The sequence below is a fragment of the Camelina sativa genome, chromosome 6 (genome assembly GCF_030686135.1).
Source record: "Camelina sativa cultivar CO46 ecotype springtype chromosome 6, ASM3068613v1".
NCBI lineage: Eukaryota > Viridiplantae > Streptophyta > Magnoliopsida > Brassicales > Brassicaceae > Camelina > Camelina sativa.
Window position 1 is genome coordinate 276,796 of NC_141885.1, and position 14,300 is coordinate 291,095.

Here is a 14,300-nt window from a genome sequence, read left to right on the forward strand (position 1 = left end):
CTAAAATAACTAAGAGATTTTTCTATAAATAACAACATTTAATTTTAATTTGGTTTGAGTTTGAAGTGTGATAAAAATAAAATATTTTAATTTGATACTGACCTGTTGGTCCGACCCGCCGGTTCACGGGTTTTTTGCGGGATTTTCCGGTTTTTTGCGGGTTTTTAGTTGTCCAGTTTTTAGAAGTAAGGCGGACCAAAATATCTACCGGGTTGCGGTTGGTCTGGTCCGGTTCGGGTGTTAAACATTGGTTTTAATCATTTTTACTGATTATATAAATTTAATAAATTACGGGTTTAATATTACTACGGGTAAAAAAATATAAAGTTCACTATGATATAGGTCTATGGGAATGTGTTTGACAACTTGACAATTTTGGTCGTATGACGGGAAATTTTTAATATTTGGTAGTTTTGGGTGTGAATGGTTGCAACGATTGGGGCGGACAAATCTATCTGCGGATCAGACTATTTTTTATTTACCATTTATCATGTGTAGACCGCAGTGGTGCGGTCTACAGAAAACAGAAACAAAACCACAACGGACCAACTGTGGACCGTTTTTCTTTACAAATAGAGTTGGACCGATGCGGTCTGTTGTCCACACTTAAAACAGGGCGGTCTGGTCCGCAGATGGATTTGTCCGCCCCGACCGCAGTTACCAAATTTTATGGTGAAACTATAAAAATATTGATGAATATAATTTCGAACGAACGTCCGAATCGAATCCAAATTTGATTTAACACTCCTAAACAAACTGTTGGAAATGTTTCTATTAGTTTAGAATAATATACACCTAATATCACTTAACTATATTATATCTTAATTTTTTTCTTATAATTATCACCCGTCGTTTGAGTAAAAGTTTACGTGAAAAATTTTAAATTTTAAAAAACATTATGCAAAAAATAACCCCGCACGTACGTGCGAGTCTGAACCTAGTTAGTAATTGTAACAAAGAAACTATATGTAAAGAATTAATTACTTAATAAATGTGATACTTTTAACAATATACAGTTATATTTATAACAAGGAAATAAGAGATTGCTCTATGAAAATAGAAAAAACAAATTTATTGTTTTATTTTTTAAAAGATCTTTGATATAACAAATCTCAAAAATGCATAAAAGAACATCTAACACCATTTTGATATTTGACAAAAAAATTGAAAATTCTATATATTTAATGAAATATTCTTTGTATTTTCGGAATATTATAAATATTTTAAAAAATTTATACTTTTTAAGCATTTGCGAATATTCTAATAAATTTTCTATTTAAATAATAATCAATTCAAAATGAAAATCAAAATTAATAATTACTTTCATAAGGAAACCATAATAAAATCTGTTTACTTGAAAATTATATGAATTCTCAAGATATATTTTATAATAAATGCTTACCAAAATCGATTCAAAAGATAATTGATTCTTGACTACTCCCTACGTTTCACAAAGAGTGTCATTTTAACACTTTCACACAAATTAAAAAATATTAAAATATACATATATGCTCTTATTTACTCTTAGTTATAGATTAATAGTAAAACTAGAAAATCTAATGTAAAAGATGCACTGGAAATATAAAATAATGCATTGGAATTGTAAAGTGACACTTTTGTGAAACAAAGAAAAATCTCCAGAATAATAGTCTTTGTGAAACAGAGGAAATATATTTTAGGAAAAAAAAAAGAAAATTAATATTTTTTTTGCATTATGGACTTAAATCCGAACATTACTTTACTTTATAAACACTCCTTTTATTCACAAGCTCAATTCATCTAATCTTTATTTTAAATAAAATGAATCATTTACATTTTCAAATGATCTCTTTCTTATTTTTTATTATCATAGTTGTTTATCTATCATATTAGAATTTATCATTTGCATGTTTGTTATTTTTGAATTTTCATGTGAATAATTTTTTATTCTCATTATGTAGTACATATTGGCATAGCTAATTTCTTTCATCTTATATTTTTTTTCAGCTGTGTACAAAGCAAACTGCTTCTCTTAAAAATAATATGACTTTTTAATCGACTAAATAAGTTACAAATCATATTATTATTTCTCATAGTGTTGCATGTCATATTTATAAATGCACACTCATACAATAATGAACTTATAATAGTACTGCATAGAACCAAAGGTAGCAAAATGAATTACATATCGATTGATGTTCCCTCTTGCTGCCTAGTTATTTTTCGTTTGTTTTTTATTGTACAAAATCTTATTCCCTCTGTTTCAAAATATAAGATGTTTTTAAAAAGTTTTTTGTTTCATAATATAGGATGTTTTCAAGTTTCTATGCAACTTTTAGAATAGTTTAGTATTTTATATTATGCAGTATTGTTTCTAATTGATTGAACTTGTTAAAAGTAAAGATTTTTTTAATCTGCGTGCTTTAGTTAAAACATACTATATTTTGAAACGGAGGGAATATTATATTACCAACTACTCACTTTGATTTTTGTGTACTATATTATATAAAATCATTGCACAAATATATGTTTCACGAAAAAACACAGTAAAATTATATAAAAATAGTTTAATTATCTAATATATTAACCATCACATAAATTCTAAAATATTTTTTTTGGGCTCTAGCGCGGATCTGATCCTAGTTAAGTAGTTAAAATGACTGTAAAAAATAAAAAATAAAAAATAAGAGAGGACAGATATGTGTACACACACTTTGTCCGGCCCTTATTGTCGTTCTTCTCGTTTTCATGATACCATTAAAAAAAAAAACAACAATTTAAGTAGAGAGACTAGAGACACTTGTGATTGTGAAGGGGGAGTGTCAATTTTCATTTCGTAGTTTAGTATAGGATAGAGAGAGACCCTAAACCTCGAGTCAAAGAGAGTCAGTGGGCCTAATTTCCCATTCACGGACTAACGACGAGTAACGGCGACGACTCCGAGGGAGCGCCGGGGGTGCACATTCTAGTAATTCAAACAATTGTGGTTTTAGCGTAATATTCAACTGTTTTTTGGGGTGCAAATTCGTAAATACGAAATCATTTGGGGGGCTAATTTGGCATTTTATTTTCTTTTCCCAGTGGCACGATTTGATTGGGAGCGATCATCAATGGGAGTCGGAGGGGGACGAGACCGAGAGAAACAATGGGAGAGGCTGCGATTCGTGCCATCGTCGAAGCGATTCACTCATCTCCGACGCAGGCCGTCGTCTATCTTTCCGGCGGTGCCTCTCTGGTTTCACTCTCTCTCTCTCTCGCTTTCAATATACATGTGATTGCTCTCTGCCTCTGTTTGTGCTTTGAGTTGATACGAAAACTATATATATATATATATGTATTCGCAGGCTTTAGGTTGGTTGATGTCGGTTCCTGGAGCTTCGAACACGCTTCTGGAAGCCGTGGTTCCTTATTCCAGAGTTTCTATGGTCCAATTACTCGGCAGGGTTCGTAATCAGTAATCTCATTACTCATACATACCTCTCTCTCTCTCTCTCTTTCTCTTTTTATATATGGCAGCAAGCAAAATCCTCTTCTCTTGTTCATAATCACCTAATTTTTTCTTAGGTTCCGAGCCAACACTGCAGCCAAGCAATGGCCAAGGAGATGGCCTTGTTAGCCTACAATCGGGCTCTTAAGCTCTCTAGACCAGGTTTTCTCTCATATTAAATATTTGGTCTCATTCCTCATCGTTGTTGCCTTGCTTTGCTTGTTAGTAAACCCCGGATTGATCTTACTTACTTTTCGTTATCTGGTGGTTTTTTTTTAAGGATATCCCGTTCTTGGTGTGGGCTTTACGGGATCTTTGGCAACTTCTCTTCCAAAGCGTGGGGATCACAGGTTGGTTATGCAAACTTCTTTTGCTTCCTGCTCTTTTAATAATATATTTATTTATGATTTATTGGACTTGTGTAATGCCTACCACAGTAGGTTGTTATCCAAACAATCATTTATTCATTTTTTAGGGATTGTGAGCTCCGCCGCTTAGATTGCTTTCTATTACTCATACTTGTTGTTTTGTTGCTGCCCGAGTAGGTTCTTTTTGTCTATGAGAGCATCCAACCGGATCTGGGAATCTTCTGTCACTCTAACCAAGGTCTTTACGACCTTCTTTCTCCCGTCCTCTTTTACTCTTTAATATCAGCTCCTTATCTGTTTTATTTTCATTGCCTAATGCTTTAGAATCTACGGAGCCGAGAGGAAGAAGATGAGGTGTCAAGCTGTGCACTGATCCAGGTGGTGTGTTACATAGCTAAATTATATGACCTCGTATCTGCCTAGTGCATTGCTGTATGATTTCTCTGCTTTTAAGGAAAAAAACTAAACTGGCAAACTAGTTCACTTACTTGTATTAGATTCAAGTACCTGTTGACGTTTCTGTTTTATTTCACTGAATAATACTAAAAATACATATTCTTTCTGGAGCACTTGTTGTTCATACGTTCCTAGCATAACTTTTCGAAAAGCATTGTATTTTGAGGTTCATCATGTGGACTGAGTTCTTAAAACCTTTCTTGTCGATGTCTTAGGCTATGGCCAAGGCATGCCAAGTTTCTGGGACTCTTGACTCTGGCTTGACCGAGTCTGAGGTGCCTTATGAGTCTGAAACCCAGTTTAGTGAAGAACAAGAACTAGAACAGCTTATAAATGGGGAGTTGTGCTGTAAGATTTATCCATTTTCTGGTGGTAAGGTTTTGGTCATTTGACCCAATGAGATTTATAATTTTTCTTTCAAACTTATTCTGGCATTCGTTGCCAGTAATGATGTAGTTCTAACTTTGTGGCAGAAGCATACGGGGGGTCTGATGAAGATAGAAAGATTATACTGCCTGGCTCTTTTAACCCATTACATGACGGTCACCTCAAGCTGTTGGAAGTTGCTATGAGGTAGGCTAGTATGTCTTTACTATTTGCTTAACGAGTTCCTATTTCTCTTTCAGGTGAACATGTTTAAAATAAAAACAGTGGTTGATGCTAATCATATGTATAACCTAAGTCTTCTGTGTATCTTTTCTGTCTTTGACTCTTTGCTGGCTCTATGTTTCTTTTTTGACATGCTGACTCTCTGTTTTTTTAGTTGAATCTAATTTGCTATTTTGTGCAAGGTAAGTAGTAATTCATAATTTCTTTCGTTGTGTTCCACTCCACATGTTGTGATTGGATTTTGAGAGACCTCTGGCATTTTAAGAATTTTATAATCTCCAAACAACAAATCAGATAACTGTCCTTTTTCTCTGCAACATAAAATGTGAACAATCTTACTAGCAGATTTGTTTATGCAGCGTTTGTGGGGGCGGGTACCCATGCTTTGAAATATCCGCAATAAATGCCGACAAACCACCACTTTCAGTTGCACAGATCAAAGATCGTGTAAAGCAATTTGAAGCAGTTGGTAGGCGCTTCTCTTATTCACGCACTATCTATTTATGTTTTCAATTCCGTGCACCACTTTTTTTGGCATCTCTAAGTTACAACCATCTTATGGGAAAGACCAATCAGTTTTGTGATCCAGAATCGAGCTATAAATGTTTGAATGCAATGTTATGTCTATTTGCATGTGCATCATTTGATATTGGTTTTGTATCTGGTTGGCAGGAAAGACGGTAATAGTTTCAAATCAGCCATACTTCTACAGGAAAGCTGAGCTCTTCCCAGGAAGCAGTTTTGTAATTGGCGCTGACACTGCAGCAAGGCTTGTCAATGTATGTAATTACTGAGAGTTTTCCTGCTCGTCTTTTTGTTTCTTTCCTTCAACTACAATTATATTTGTATGCTACACTGTTGCGATCAGCGACTTAAAAAACTTAATGAGTCACAGACATTTGAGGTGCTCTATTTCCAATTCCATACTATCAAAGATGATGAAGGAACTGAACTTCTTGCAGCCAAAGTACTATGAAGGAAGCTACAAAAGGATGTTGGAAATACTTGGTGATTGCAAACGGACAGGTTGCAGTTTCCTTGTTGGTGGCCGCAATGTAGATGGTGTATTTAAGGTTTGACTTGAGCAGTAGAAGTAGAACTTCGATCAATACAAATTTACTCTTTTGAGGGTTGTCTATGAGATTGTATACCTAATGCCTTATCTTTGCTCTGCAGGTTCTTGAAGATCTTGATATTCCAAAGGAAATAGTCGACATGTTTATCTCAATTCCAGCAGAAAAATTCCGGATGGATATATCCTCCACCGAGATAAGAAAAAACCAAGGGGGTGTTACTTCATAATACACGAATTAATGAATTTTCGACCCGCATTTAAGTTAAGTTTTGGGGCCGCAAGACAGTTTCTTCTGTGCAGTTGCTTTTTGATATGATCTTTACTGTTCCATTTTATTAGTTATTATGGAATGCTTACGTATTGCACAAACGAGTTTGGAAAAGGATATCCTTTGTATTAATTATTAGAGCACCACCTTATTAGTTATTATGGAATGCTTACGTATAGCCTCGCACCAGCTTGGAAAAGGATATTTTCTTTGTTCTTGCAATGCTTGTGTGTAATACTACTGTAGTTGCAACCTTATACTTTGTATAGAGGTGTCCAAGAACTCCCAAAAGTTTTATTATTCTGTTTAGTTTCTGTAATCCTTTAAACACGGTTTTTTCGTAATGGCTAGGAAGAAATACAACAGCCAAGTATCCCTTCTAAATCAAGTATAGTTAAAACTACGATAGTAGCATATAGAGGTGCTTTCATTTCACATGAACTCAACTACTCCACCTTGACGGCCCTAGGAATTTTTGAGACAACTTTGGATTTGACTACTCCAAGTATCTTGTTCTTCTCTTCCGATACCTTCCCGATGAAACTGTCAATGGCCCCTTGAAAATTCAGGTACAAAACCGGAGTTGTCATCGAGCAGACTAAGCCTGGATGCGTGTTGGTTGATATAGTTTATTAGAGACAAATGGAGGACATGATCAAAAGAGAAGTAGATCATAACAGGTTGTGTTCTTACTTATATACAAAATTGTGAGGAAGCTAATGTAGCTCCCAATGATGTCTAAGATGGTCACATAAAGGATGGTCTGCCACATGAATGAAGTTTAATTATAAATGAACAATGAATCTTGATATATGCTGTATGGAAACTAAAGGAATTTGTGTGACGTATATGTAGCAAAGATTCACCCAGAGAAAGGTTTTGATGTCTTTCCCATATGAAATCTCATAAAGCATAAGGAGAAGGCCCTCAATCTTTAAAAACAAGGCTCTAAGTCGGGAATCTTGTAGATTTATCTCTTCTGGAGTGGGAGGCCTCCTGTATGAGATTGGTTAAACGAGAGCTCTGCGGTTAGTTTTCTAAGTTCATTCCACAGAATGAATGACGTACTAAATTGTAAAAGATGCCTGTCTATATATTTGTATTTTGGTAGGTACCGTGTTATAAAGAGTTGTCCGAACTTGGCCCAAAGGAAGAGGAGGAGCATGAAGAGCAACAGGATCGAACAGAGAAGTGGAACAATTCGAGCCTCCATGATCTCCAAGGGGAACCAGAAAAGTGTGGCCGTTACAAGTGTTATCCCCGAGTTTATCTTGTCCTTCCACACACATAGATCCGCCACTGCAACAACATTTCCAATGTATGGTAAAGCGTGTAAGTCTCTTCTTTCATACATTTATTCAAAAAGTATCAGTAAGTAGAGCCGTAGATGAGAAGAAAGAGTTTCTTAAGAAAATGCTAAAGCAGATTATAATGTCACCTGCTCCTTCACCAAGTATTTGATTTACAAGAGACATTGGTTATGTTGTGTTTGATTCTTTAAACGAGACTTGCAATGTTCACAATTCATAAACCATAGTCAATCGTGATTATATAAGTAAGATAAATCTCCTCATGTCAGCTTCTTTCGGCATGCTTTTTAGTCTTTATTTAACTGTAATCGTAGCTTGTTTATGGTAGCAATTAATATACCAAACGCCACGGAGCTCGTTTCCTACACTCATATGTCTCTATACAACATTTGCACGCAAAAAAATCTTGTAACTTTGTTGATATTTTACCTAAACCCCGGTTTTCTAATTTTGTATTTACTTTTTAAGCAGCAATATATTACCTTTTTCATTTATATCTTTCCATTTTAAATTACAGTATATACATCTCTTAATTTTTTTTACATAATTTCAAATGAATGTAATACATTATGTGTTTATGTGCTATATACAAATATTATTATACATATGAAGAAATTCAATCCAACTTAATATATAGGATACACAACATTTGCATGCAAAAATCTAATAATCATATCACAATGATCCAAATTGAAGATTAGTATATATCTTTTAGCAAAAAAGAAAAGATGAGTACATATCTCAAAGGGTTGACTTTAGTGATATGATAATTTGTTAGTTATGGTTCGATGTTTTAGAGCGTAACTTAAAATATTGCGGACTCGAGATAGTTAAACGGACCAGTGCCTTTTTTTTGTATGTTGCTAAGTTTAATGTGTCGTGAATGCCAAAAAATTGCATTCTGTTTAGATATAAGATTTTTTATTTTGTCACCGATTGATCTAGGTAGATAGTAAATCGACATCAAGAAGTGGACTGTATCATAAAAAAGCCATTGAAGAAAGTGGGGTAGTCCACAACCCATACTAAGGTCCATAGACAATAAAAGAGAAGATTCAAAATGTCGTTTTAACTTGAGAAAGGAGATCAAAATCAAGGAGGAGGCATATAATGAAAACACAGGTAAGTTTGACATTGATAAAGAAAACATCCTAATTCATCCTCCTGATAAGCTCATTGATGAAGTTCTCACGGTTTCCGGCATCACCACCTTCCACGTAGTGATTTCTCTTCTTCTTGAGGCCACCGAGTGGTGCCTTGAGCTGGAATGGCCACAGGAAGTTGTTGGCTTCCTTGAAATGAGGTCCAACTGTTAGAATCTCGTGGATCAAATCCTCAGTGCAGATGATCCCGTGCTTTCCCAAAGCCTGTTTTCGTTTGTGTATGGAAGAAGAAGTCGTGAGTACAACTACTTCATATCAAAACAACATTTAAGAAATTAGTGTTACAGAGGCAGACTACAAACCTGCTCAACGATAGAGTTGTCAGTCAAAGCTATCCTCTGGTGGTTTAGCTTTCCATAACCTCTCTTGTAGATCAATTCCTTGACACTCTTCAAGTTAGGGAACCTAAAAAAGAAGAGAGGTCAGTCTGTGAATAAAAGACTTGCTATCATGGCCTAAAATTCAAGGTTAGAAAGGCTGAGATGTATACCCGTAAGTCACATAGGGCTCAACACGACGAAGCATGTTCATAGTGGCCTTGTTGACTTTAAGGAAAACGCCATTGAAGATCTGCATTAGACAATACCAAATTCAATCATAAATCAATACCAAATGGATCATATTGTATAGTTGTCTTTACTAAGACAAGTGACAATAACAGACCAGTTGATTATCAATAGACTAAGCACAACAGAATCATTCTCTCTTAGGTCCTAAACCTAATTACATGGCGATGAAACACACTAGCATTTATTTAGTGACAATTTTTACAAAGCCTCATCAATTACACAAAACCTATCATTAGAAATATACCACAGCAACAAACAAACAACATAGAAATGAACACGAACCTGTCTCAAACGCAAAAGCTGGAGAATCTTCTTGGTCTTAGGGTCAATGGCATTGATACTGCAAAATAATTCAAAGGAACAACAGATTAAGGGGCAACAATATCGCAACAAGTCTTTGGAAATGGTAATACTCGCACAAAGAGCAAACATACCCACGGATACGGATGATGAACAAGAGCTTAGCTTCAGGGTCAACATAGAAACCTCCCTTAAGCTTGGCCTCGCGTTTCAACGAGATCAACTCCTTCTCCTGGTAAAATCAGAGATGACAGCTCAACCTCAGTTTCAAAAAACAAATCATAGATTTGGAGATTCGCTCTTCAAGGGAAAAAAAAAAAAAAAAAAAGATAGAAATGTAACCTTCTCGGCGTACTCCTTAGAGTACTGCTCGGCTCTTTTGAAGATGAGCTTCCTGTTCTCGGCGTTCTTCTTCTTGGCAGCTTCAGCATTCTGCTTCTTCTCCAGAGCCCACTCCTCCTCTCTCTTCCTCTTCTTCAGCACCGACTCCGGAACTACAACCTTCGACTCTGCCATTTCCTAAATCCTGCACATCAACACCAGATTTTGATTTTTTTTTTTTTGTTTTACCTTCTGAATCCGAGAAACAGGAACACGATACTAATCGATGGATGAAGAGGTGATGAGAGAAGAATCCAAATACAGACGACACTAACCTCTTCGGTGTGGTAGGAGCTCTCTCTCTACTAAACTCGGAACGGATTTTCTCAGAGGCGATACGGCGATGAGAGATTTTATATATATGCTCTCTGTCTCTCAAAATTAGGGTTAAAGAATGAAATGTCTGGGCCTCACGAGCCCATTATTCCTTATAGAGCCTGTACGGTAAAAGCCCATCAATCTTATCAACGGCTCGATATCTTCTTATTCGTGATTCAAATTGATTAGGCCCAATTTTTGAGTTTTGTAGTTTTTTTTCTTGAATCGCTCTGGGAACATCTCCCAGCCAAAGTGAACCACTTCCTCATGGAGATTGCATGCAAATGGAGGAACATATATGGCAATCTGTGGTTCCTCTTTAACCTGACATTGGCATCTCATTTTCCCTTGTCAACTAACTTTGTTTGAACATTCACATTGTAGTACTCCAAAAGTTTCTATTGCAGACAACAATGAAATTGGTGTATACAACAAAACGGTTAGCCCAGGGTTTACATACATCATCTGATCTGACCAAACAAATTTCGTTTATCTATAACTTACAGATTTAAATTAAAAAAAAAAAAAACGAAGCAACTCCTTTTAAAACTCATATCAACAGTTTTTGAGTTTATTGTTAAAACTCACTCAAAGTGCTTCACAAGCTCGTATCTTTTCGCACTTTTTCTTATCGAAACTTCCTTTTTATAATCCTACTCAACGGCGGCAGAAGAAGAGGAAATCAGGGTGGCTGACATGATAAGAACGCAGCCACTTGTCAGCCGCTTGGAACAGAGAGTTCACGAGCTGGTGCTCTGAACCCCCATCGGGCGTCCACAAAGAACCTCTTAACTTGTATGAAGCAAGCCCAAATACAGGCAATGACATCTTCTCACTCTCCCTTGGTTGTGCACTATCTTCACCTACAATAATAGCCCAACGATGTGAAAACATCTATCTACCAAACAATTATCCTTCAAACAAAATTTTGACTTCGCAACACCTGTCTCTAACTCTTCTGCTGAACACCAATCTAGTTATGATGTCGAGTTGATCAATAGTCAAATGATGCTACTAAAAGGTTGCTACATTTTGCGTCCACTCAAGTATTTTTGTTTCAACATTCGTAAAAATGAACCATGGCTGATAAGATAAAATTCCAAAGCAAGTTTCCTCATAATAGAACAAAAACAGTTATGTTTTACCTCTAGACGGTGTGTGTAGGGAATGATACGTCAAGAAACAAGCATCCAGGTCCTTGAGTGTTGGTCCTGTGGGTATTCTGTAAATTGGGTACCTGCAAAAGTATATAATAAAATGGATTCTCAGAGACATAAACAGAAATAAACTGGCAGCTAGCAACTGGTATTAAAAAGCACGAGTAACAATACCATGCCACAGAGAACCAGCTTGACGGAAGTAAGTCACAGCTTTTCAACGTCTTCAGCTCGGGAAACTGGGCTGCGAGGTCAAAAACCTGTATTACAACATAGGCACTAGTCATGAGTGGGAGCCCATATATTAACAACAGGCTCACGCAAGTTCCCATTTTTGTGTGAGTTTAGAATGTGGTCTAATTTATTGTCAAAGAAAGAAAGAAAAAAATGTGGTCTAGTTTAAGTAGAAGACCAGTTCCTGAGAAGATTGAACAGTTCTGATTAGTTGATAGCCAACAATTGACCCAAATTACCATCTTTCAATTCTAAGCATCAGTTTTTAAAATTTAAGTTACCAGGTCAGACGTTGACCAAAAAAAAAAAAGTTACCAGGTCAGACAAACCATCTTAGTTTTTGGGAACCCCCTAATGAGCAATTAGTATCTTTTGAAATATATAATGTGTGAGGTTCTTCTAGTAGAGAGAGAATGAAATGAAGGAAGAAAACCTTATCAGCCAAAGGTTCGCGGATGTAAGGAAGGTCTCTTTCAAGATACTCAAAGATCATCAAACGACCCTGAGAGCATAAAGGTTCGCCGTCATCACTGGATGAATCTTCGTCGTGAAGTTGATCTGTCAATGAGATATGGTGCAGACTAGCAGAAAGACGTTCAGAATCACTATCGCTGCTGACATCGCTACTAGAATCCCGGAAATCGCTATCGCTACTATCACCTGGACGCCTGCCACAGGAAAAGTGATACATATATACATATATATATATAAGAGCGAAGGCTATGTTATGAAAACAAGGAAACATGTTTTTTGGATATATATGATTGGTGCATAAAAAAGGACCTTGGTTGAAGAGAGGAATTAAAGGGATGATGATGAGAATGAGCATAGACTTGAATGGCTGACAAAGAAGGGACATAGTATTGGATAACACGATCCTCCTTGTTGTTGTTGTTATTCAAAACAAGAGGCACTCCGGTGCCGTAAGCACTCCACTCAGCAAATGATTCCCAAATATCTCCAAGCACAAAGTAAGGCACAGCAGCAGCAGCAGCATCATCGGCTCTTCTTTCAAGTAGCGATGTCTGCAGAGAGATTCCCCGCCCCCCATTACAACAACAACAACAACAACAAAGACCATATCCATATACATATAGGTACAACAACAACAAAGAAGGCAAGTATGAGAAGAAATTTGAGTTTGTAAAAAGAAAGAAACCTTAGAGAGATACTGGGCGGGAACGGATGGTGTGACGGAGTCTAAAAACCGTTGAAGATTACTACGAGAAGACGAAGAAGTAGCGGAGGACGGGAGTAAATGTTTAGAATCGCTGAGGTAATCCTTGGAAGGAGCAGATTGTGGGACATTAGAGACGTCGTCGTCGATGCGCTGATGATTGGCCCTGCGAGCTTTTGCGGAACAGTAGAATGGATCCTCGCCGTGTCGACCACGCGTCAACTGAAATCCAGCGCCCAACATCTCCGACTTCGATCGTTCCTTCGTTCGATCGGATTTTAAACAGCTAACACACAGTCCGTCCTTGCCGCCAGTACTCGTCGTAGTTGGATTTGATTTGACCTGAGGTCTATCTAAATCTATCTATCTAATCTAAGTTTAATGAATTTGATTTTTTTTTTTTTTTTTCCAATTGGCCGTTGAAAAAAAAAGCACGTCTCCGATCGATGTGACGGCGAAGAAGCTGTAGTCGAATCGGAGATTCCAAGATTGGGGGAAAGAATAAAATGGATCGAATTGATTGAAACCAAGCAAAGCAAAAAAAGAAGAAAAAGGAAATCCCCCTTAAGCCTCTCCTTCCTTGATGAGATATCTAAAGCTCCGATTAAACTGGCAACGATTAGTGGAAGAGGGTATCCAAAGAGATAGAGAGATAGATTCGGGTAATGTAGAGAGAGAGAGAGAAATGGATGAGTTTTTGGATTTTCAAAAAAAAGAGAGGTCAATGAAGCAAAAATGAGGCTCTAGAGAAAAAAAATTAAAAGACGATTGGTTCTCTCGTATTTTGGTTGGAGAGGGAGAGACTACTATAGAGAGAGAAAGCCACAGTGAATATAACACATTTAGCCCCTCGTGATTTTGGTTTTACCACATTTAGTCCCTCATATATTTGATCTTTCATTACATTAGATTTACCCCAAACTTTCGGTTATTCAAACTTACGCTTCACTTAAAAAGAGGTTAAATCATAAGGCAAATGCAAACCTATTTTAGACTGCTCGGCTGCATTTCAAGATTTTGAGGTTGTGAATGTCTAGCTCTGTAAAATCTGATGAGAAATATATGAAAAAAGAGAAAGGCATATCACCGAAAAGCCAGCCATATTATTAAGGGTATAGACTATAGAGGGGAGGCTGCTTCTTTTAAAATTTATGGTGGATACTGTCTGCTTGCTTGCTTGCTTGCTTGCTAGATGCTGACAAGATTATTTAAATATATAGTACTGTATATATATGGCAAATTGGCATATTTTTTTTAGTCACCTAAAAGAAACAAAAGAAGTGCTGTAAAACATTTGGTCTTTTTCCATCTTTTTCTTTTTTGGTTTGTTTCCATCGTTCGTAGAGATAAGCTTCACAATGTTCAAGAACATAAACTAGTACAATACCATTCAAGATTGATTCAACTAATGCATTTGTCCACCTACTACTACTACGCTCATCATTCAAT

General features: G+C 36.4%; 4 protein-coding genes across 9 annotated transcripts; 1 reads left to right on the forward strand and 3 right to left on the reverse strand.

Moving 5' to 3' along the window:
• The first annotated feature begins 2,688 nt into the window (after positions 1–2,688).
• Positions 2,689–6,418, forward strand: LOC104789884 (uncharacterized). Of its 6 annotated transcripts, none has more exons than XM_087455586.1 (13): positions 2,689–2,947; positions 3,061–3,214; positions 3,324–3,422; positions 3,544–3,628; positions 3,747–3,816; positions 4,012–4,072; positions 4,159–4,212; positions 4,506–4,662; positions 4,764–4,863; positions 5,259–5,368; positions 5,572–5,678; positions 5,862–5,972; positions 6,076–6,418. In XM_087455586.1, exons 2-13 carry the CDS (start codon positions 3,125–3,127, stop codon positions 6,199–6,201), a joined length of 1,170 nt encoding a protein of 389 aa, XP_087311712.1. In that variant the 5' UTR covers positions 2,689–2,947; positions 3,061–3,124; the 3' UTR covers positions 6,202–6,418. The 6 variants fall into 6 exon arrangements, with proteins under 6 accessions (XP_087311712.1, XP_019102120.1, XP_010513834.1 ...); XM_019246575.2 differs by having other exon boundaries at positions 2,696–2,973; positions 4,159–4,215; XM_010515532.3 differs by having other exon boundaries at positions 2,710–2,973.
• Positions 6,419–6,516: 98 nt separating this feature from the next.
• On the reverse strand, positions 6,517–7,816 carry LOC104789885 (reticulon-like protein B15). Its single transcript, XM_087455587.1, has 5 exons — positions 7,681–7,816; positions 7,358–7,541; positions 7,109–7,238; positions 6,936–7,005; positions 6,517–6,846 (listed from the first exon to the last, which is right to left on the reverse strand). The coding sequence occupies exons 1-5, from the start codon at positions 7,715–7,717 to the stop codon at positions 6,689–6,691; spliced, it is 579 nt and encodes a 192-aa protein (XP_087311713.1). The 5' UTR covers positions 7,718–7,816; the 3' UTR covers positions 6,517–6,688.
• Positions 7,817–8,528: 712 nt separating this feature from the next.
• Positions 8,529–10,681, reverse strand: LOC109124453 (large ribosomal subunit protein uL30y). The gene is made up of 7 exons (XM_087455588.1): positions 10,241–10,681; positions 9,927–10,110; positions 9,719–9,816; positions 9,567–9,624; positions 9,206–9,285; positions 9,018–9,120; positions 8,529–8,919 (listed from the first exon to the last, which is right to left on the reverse strand). Exons 2-7 carry the CDS (start codon positions 10,098–10,100, stop codon positions 8,704–8,706), a joined length of 729 nt encoding a protein of 242 aa, XP_087311714.1. The 5' UTR covers positions 10,101–10,110; positions 10,241–10,681; the 3' UTR covers positions 8,529–8,703.
• A 3-nt stretch (positions 10,682–10,684) lies between these two features.
• Positions 10,685–14,030, reverse strand: LOC104789887 (uncharacterized). The gene is made up of 6 exons (XM_010515537.3): positions 12,834–14,030; positions 12,458–12,699; positions 12,108–12,342; positions 11,615–11,700; positions 11,429–11,520; positions 10,685–11,146 (listed from the first exon to the last, which is right to left on the reverse strand). Exons 1-6 carry the CDS (start codon positions 13,092–13,094, stop codon positions 10,941–10,943), a joined length of 1,122 nt encoding a protein of 373 aa, XP_010513839.1. The 5' UTR covers positions 13,095–14,030; the 3' UTR covers positions 10,685–10,940.
• Positions 14,031–14,300: the final 270 nt, after the last annotated feature.

Coding starts and splice junctions, on each gene's coding strand:
- LOC104789884 (XM_019246575.2), top strand. CDS start 3,125: ATGGGAGAGGCTGCGATTCGTGCCATCGTCGAAGCGATTCACTCATCT. Junction 4,663..4,763: donor GATTTATCCATTTTCTGGTG/GTAAGGTTTTGG, acceptor ACTTTGTGGCAG/AAGCATACGGGGGGTCTGAT. Junction 5,679..5,861: donor CTGCAGCAAGGCTTGTCAAT/GTATGTAATTAC, acceptor AACTTCTTGCAG/CCAAAGTACTATGAAGGAAG.
- LOC104789885 (XM_087455587.1), bottom strand. CDS start 7,717: ATGTCTCTTGTAAATCAAATACTTGGTGAAGGAGCAG. Junction 7,006..7,108: donor ACATCAAAACCTTTCTCTGG/GTGAATCTTTGC, acceptor TTCATGTGGCAG/ACCATCCTTTATGTGACCAT. Junction 6,847..6,935: donor CCTCACAATTTTGTATATAA/GTAAGAACACAA, acceptor ACACGCATCCAG/GCTTAGTCTGCTCGATGACA.
- LOC109124453 (XM_087455588.1), bottom strand. CDS start 10,100: ATGGCAGAGTCGAAGGTTGTAGTTCCGGAGTCGGTGCTGAAGAAGAGG. Junction 9,286..9,566: donor AGCTTTTGCGTTTGAGACAG/GTTCGTGTTCAT, acceptor TGTCTAATGCAG/ATCTTCAATGGCGTTTTCCT. Junction 9,121..9,205: donor GAGCCCTATGTGACTTACGG/GTATACATCTCA, acceptor CTTCTTTTTTAG/GTTCCCTAACTTGAAGAGTG.
- LOC104789887 (XM_010515537.3), bottom strand. CDS start 13,094: ATGTTGGGCGCTGGATTTCAGTTGACGCGTGGTCGACACGGCGAGGAT. Junction 12,343..12,457: donor AATTCCTCTCTTCAACCAAG/GTCCTTTTTTAT, acceptor TTCCTGTGGCAG/GCGTCCAGGTGATAGTAGCG. Junction 11,521..11,614: donor AGCTGGTTCTCTGTGGCATG/GTATTGTTACTC, acceptor ATACTTTTGCAG/GTACCCAATTTACAGAATAC.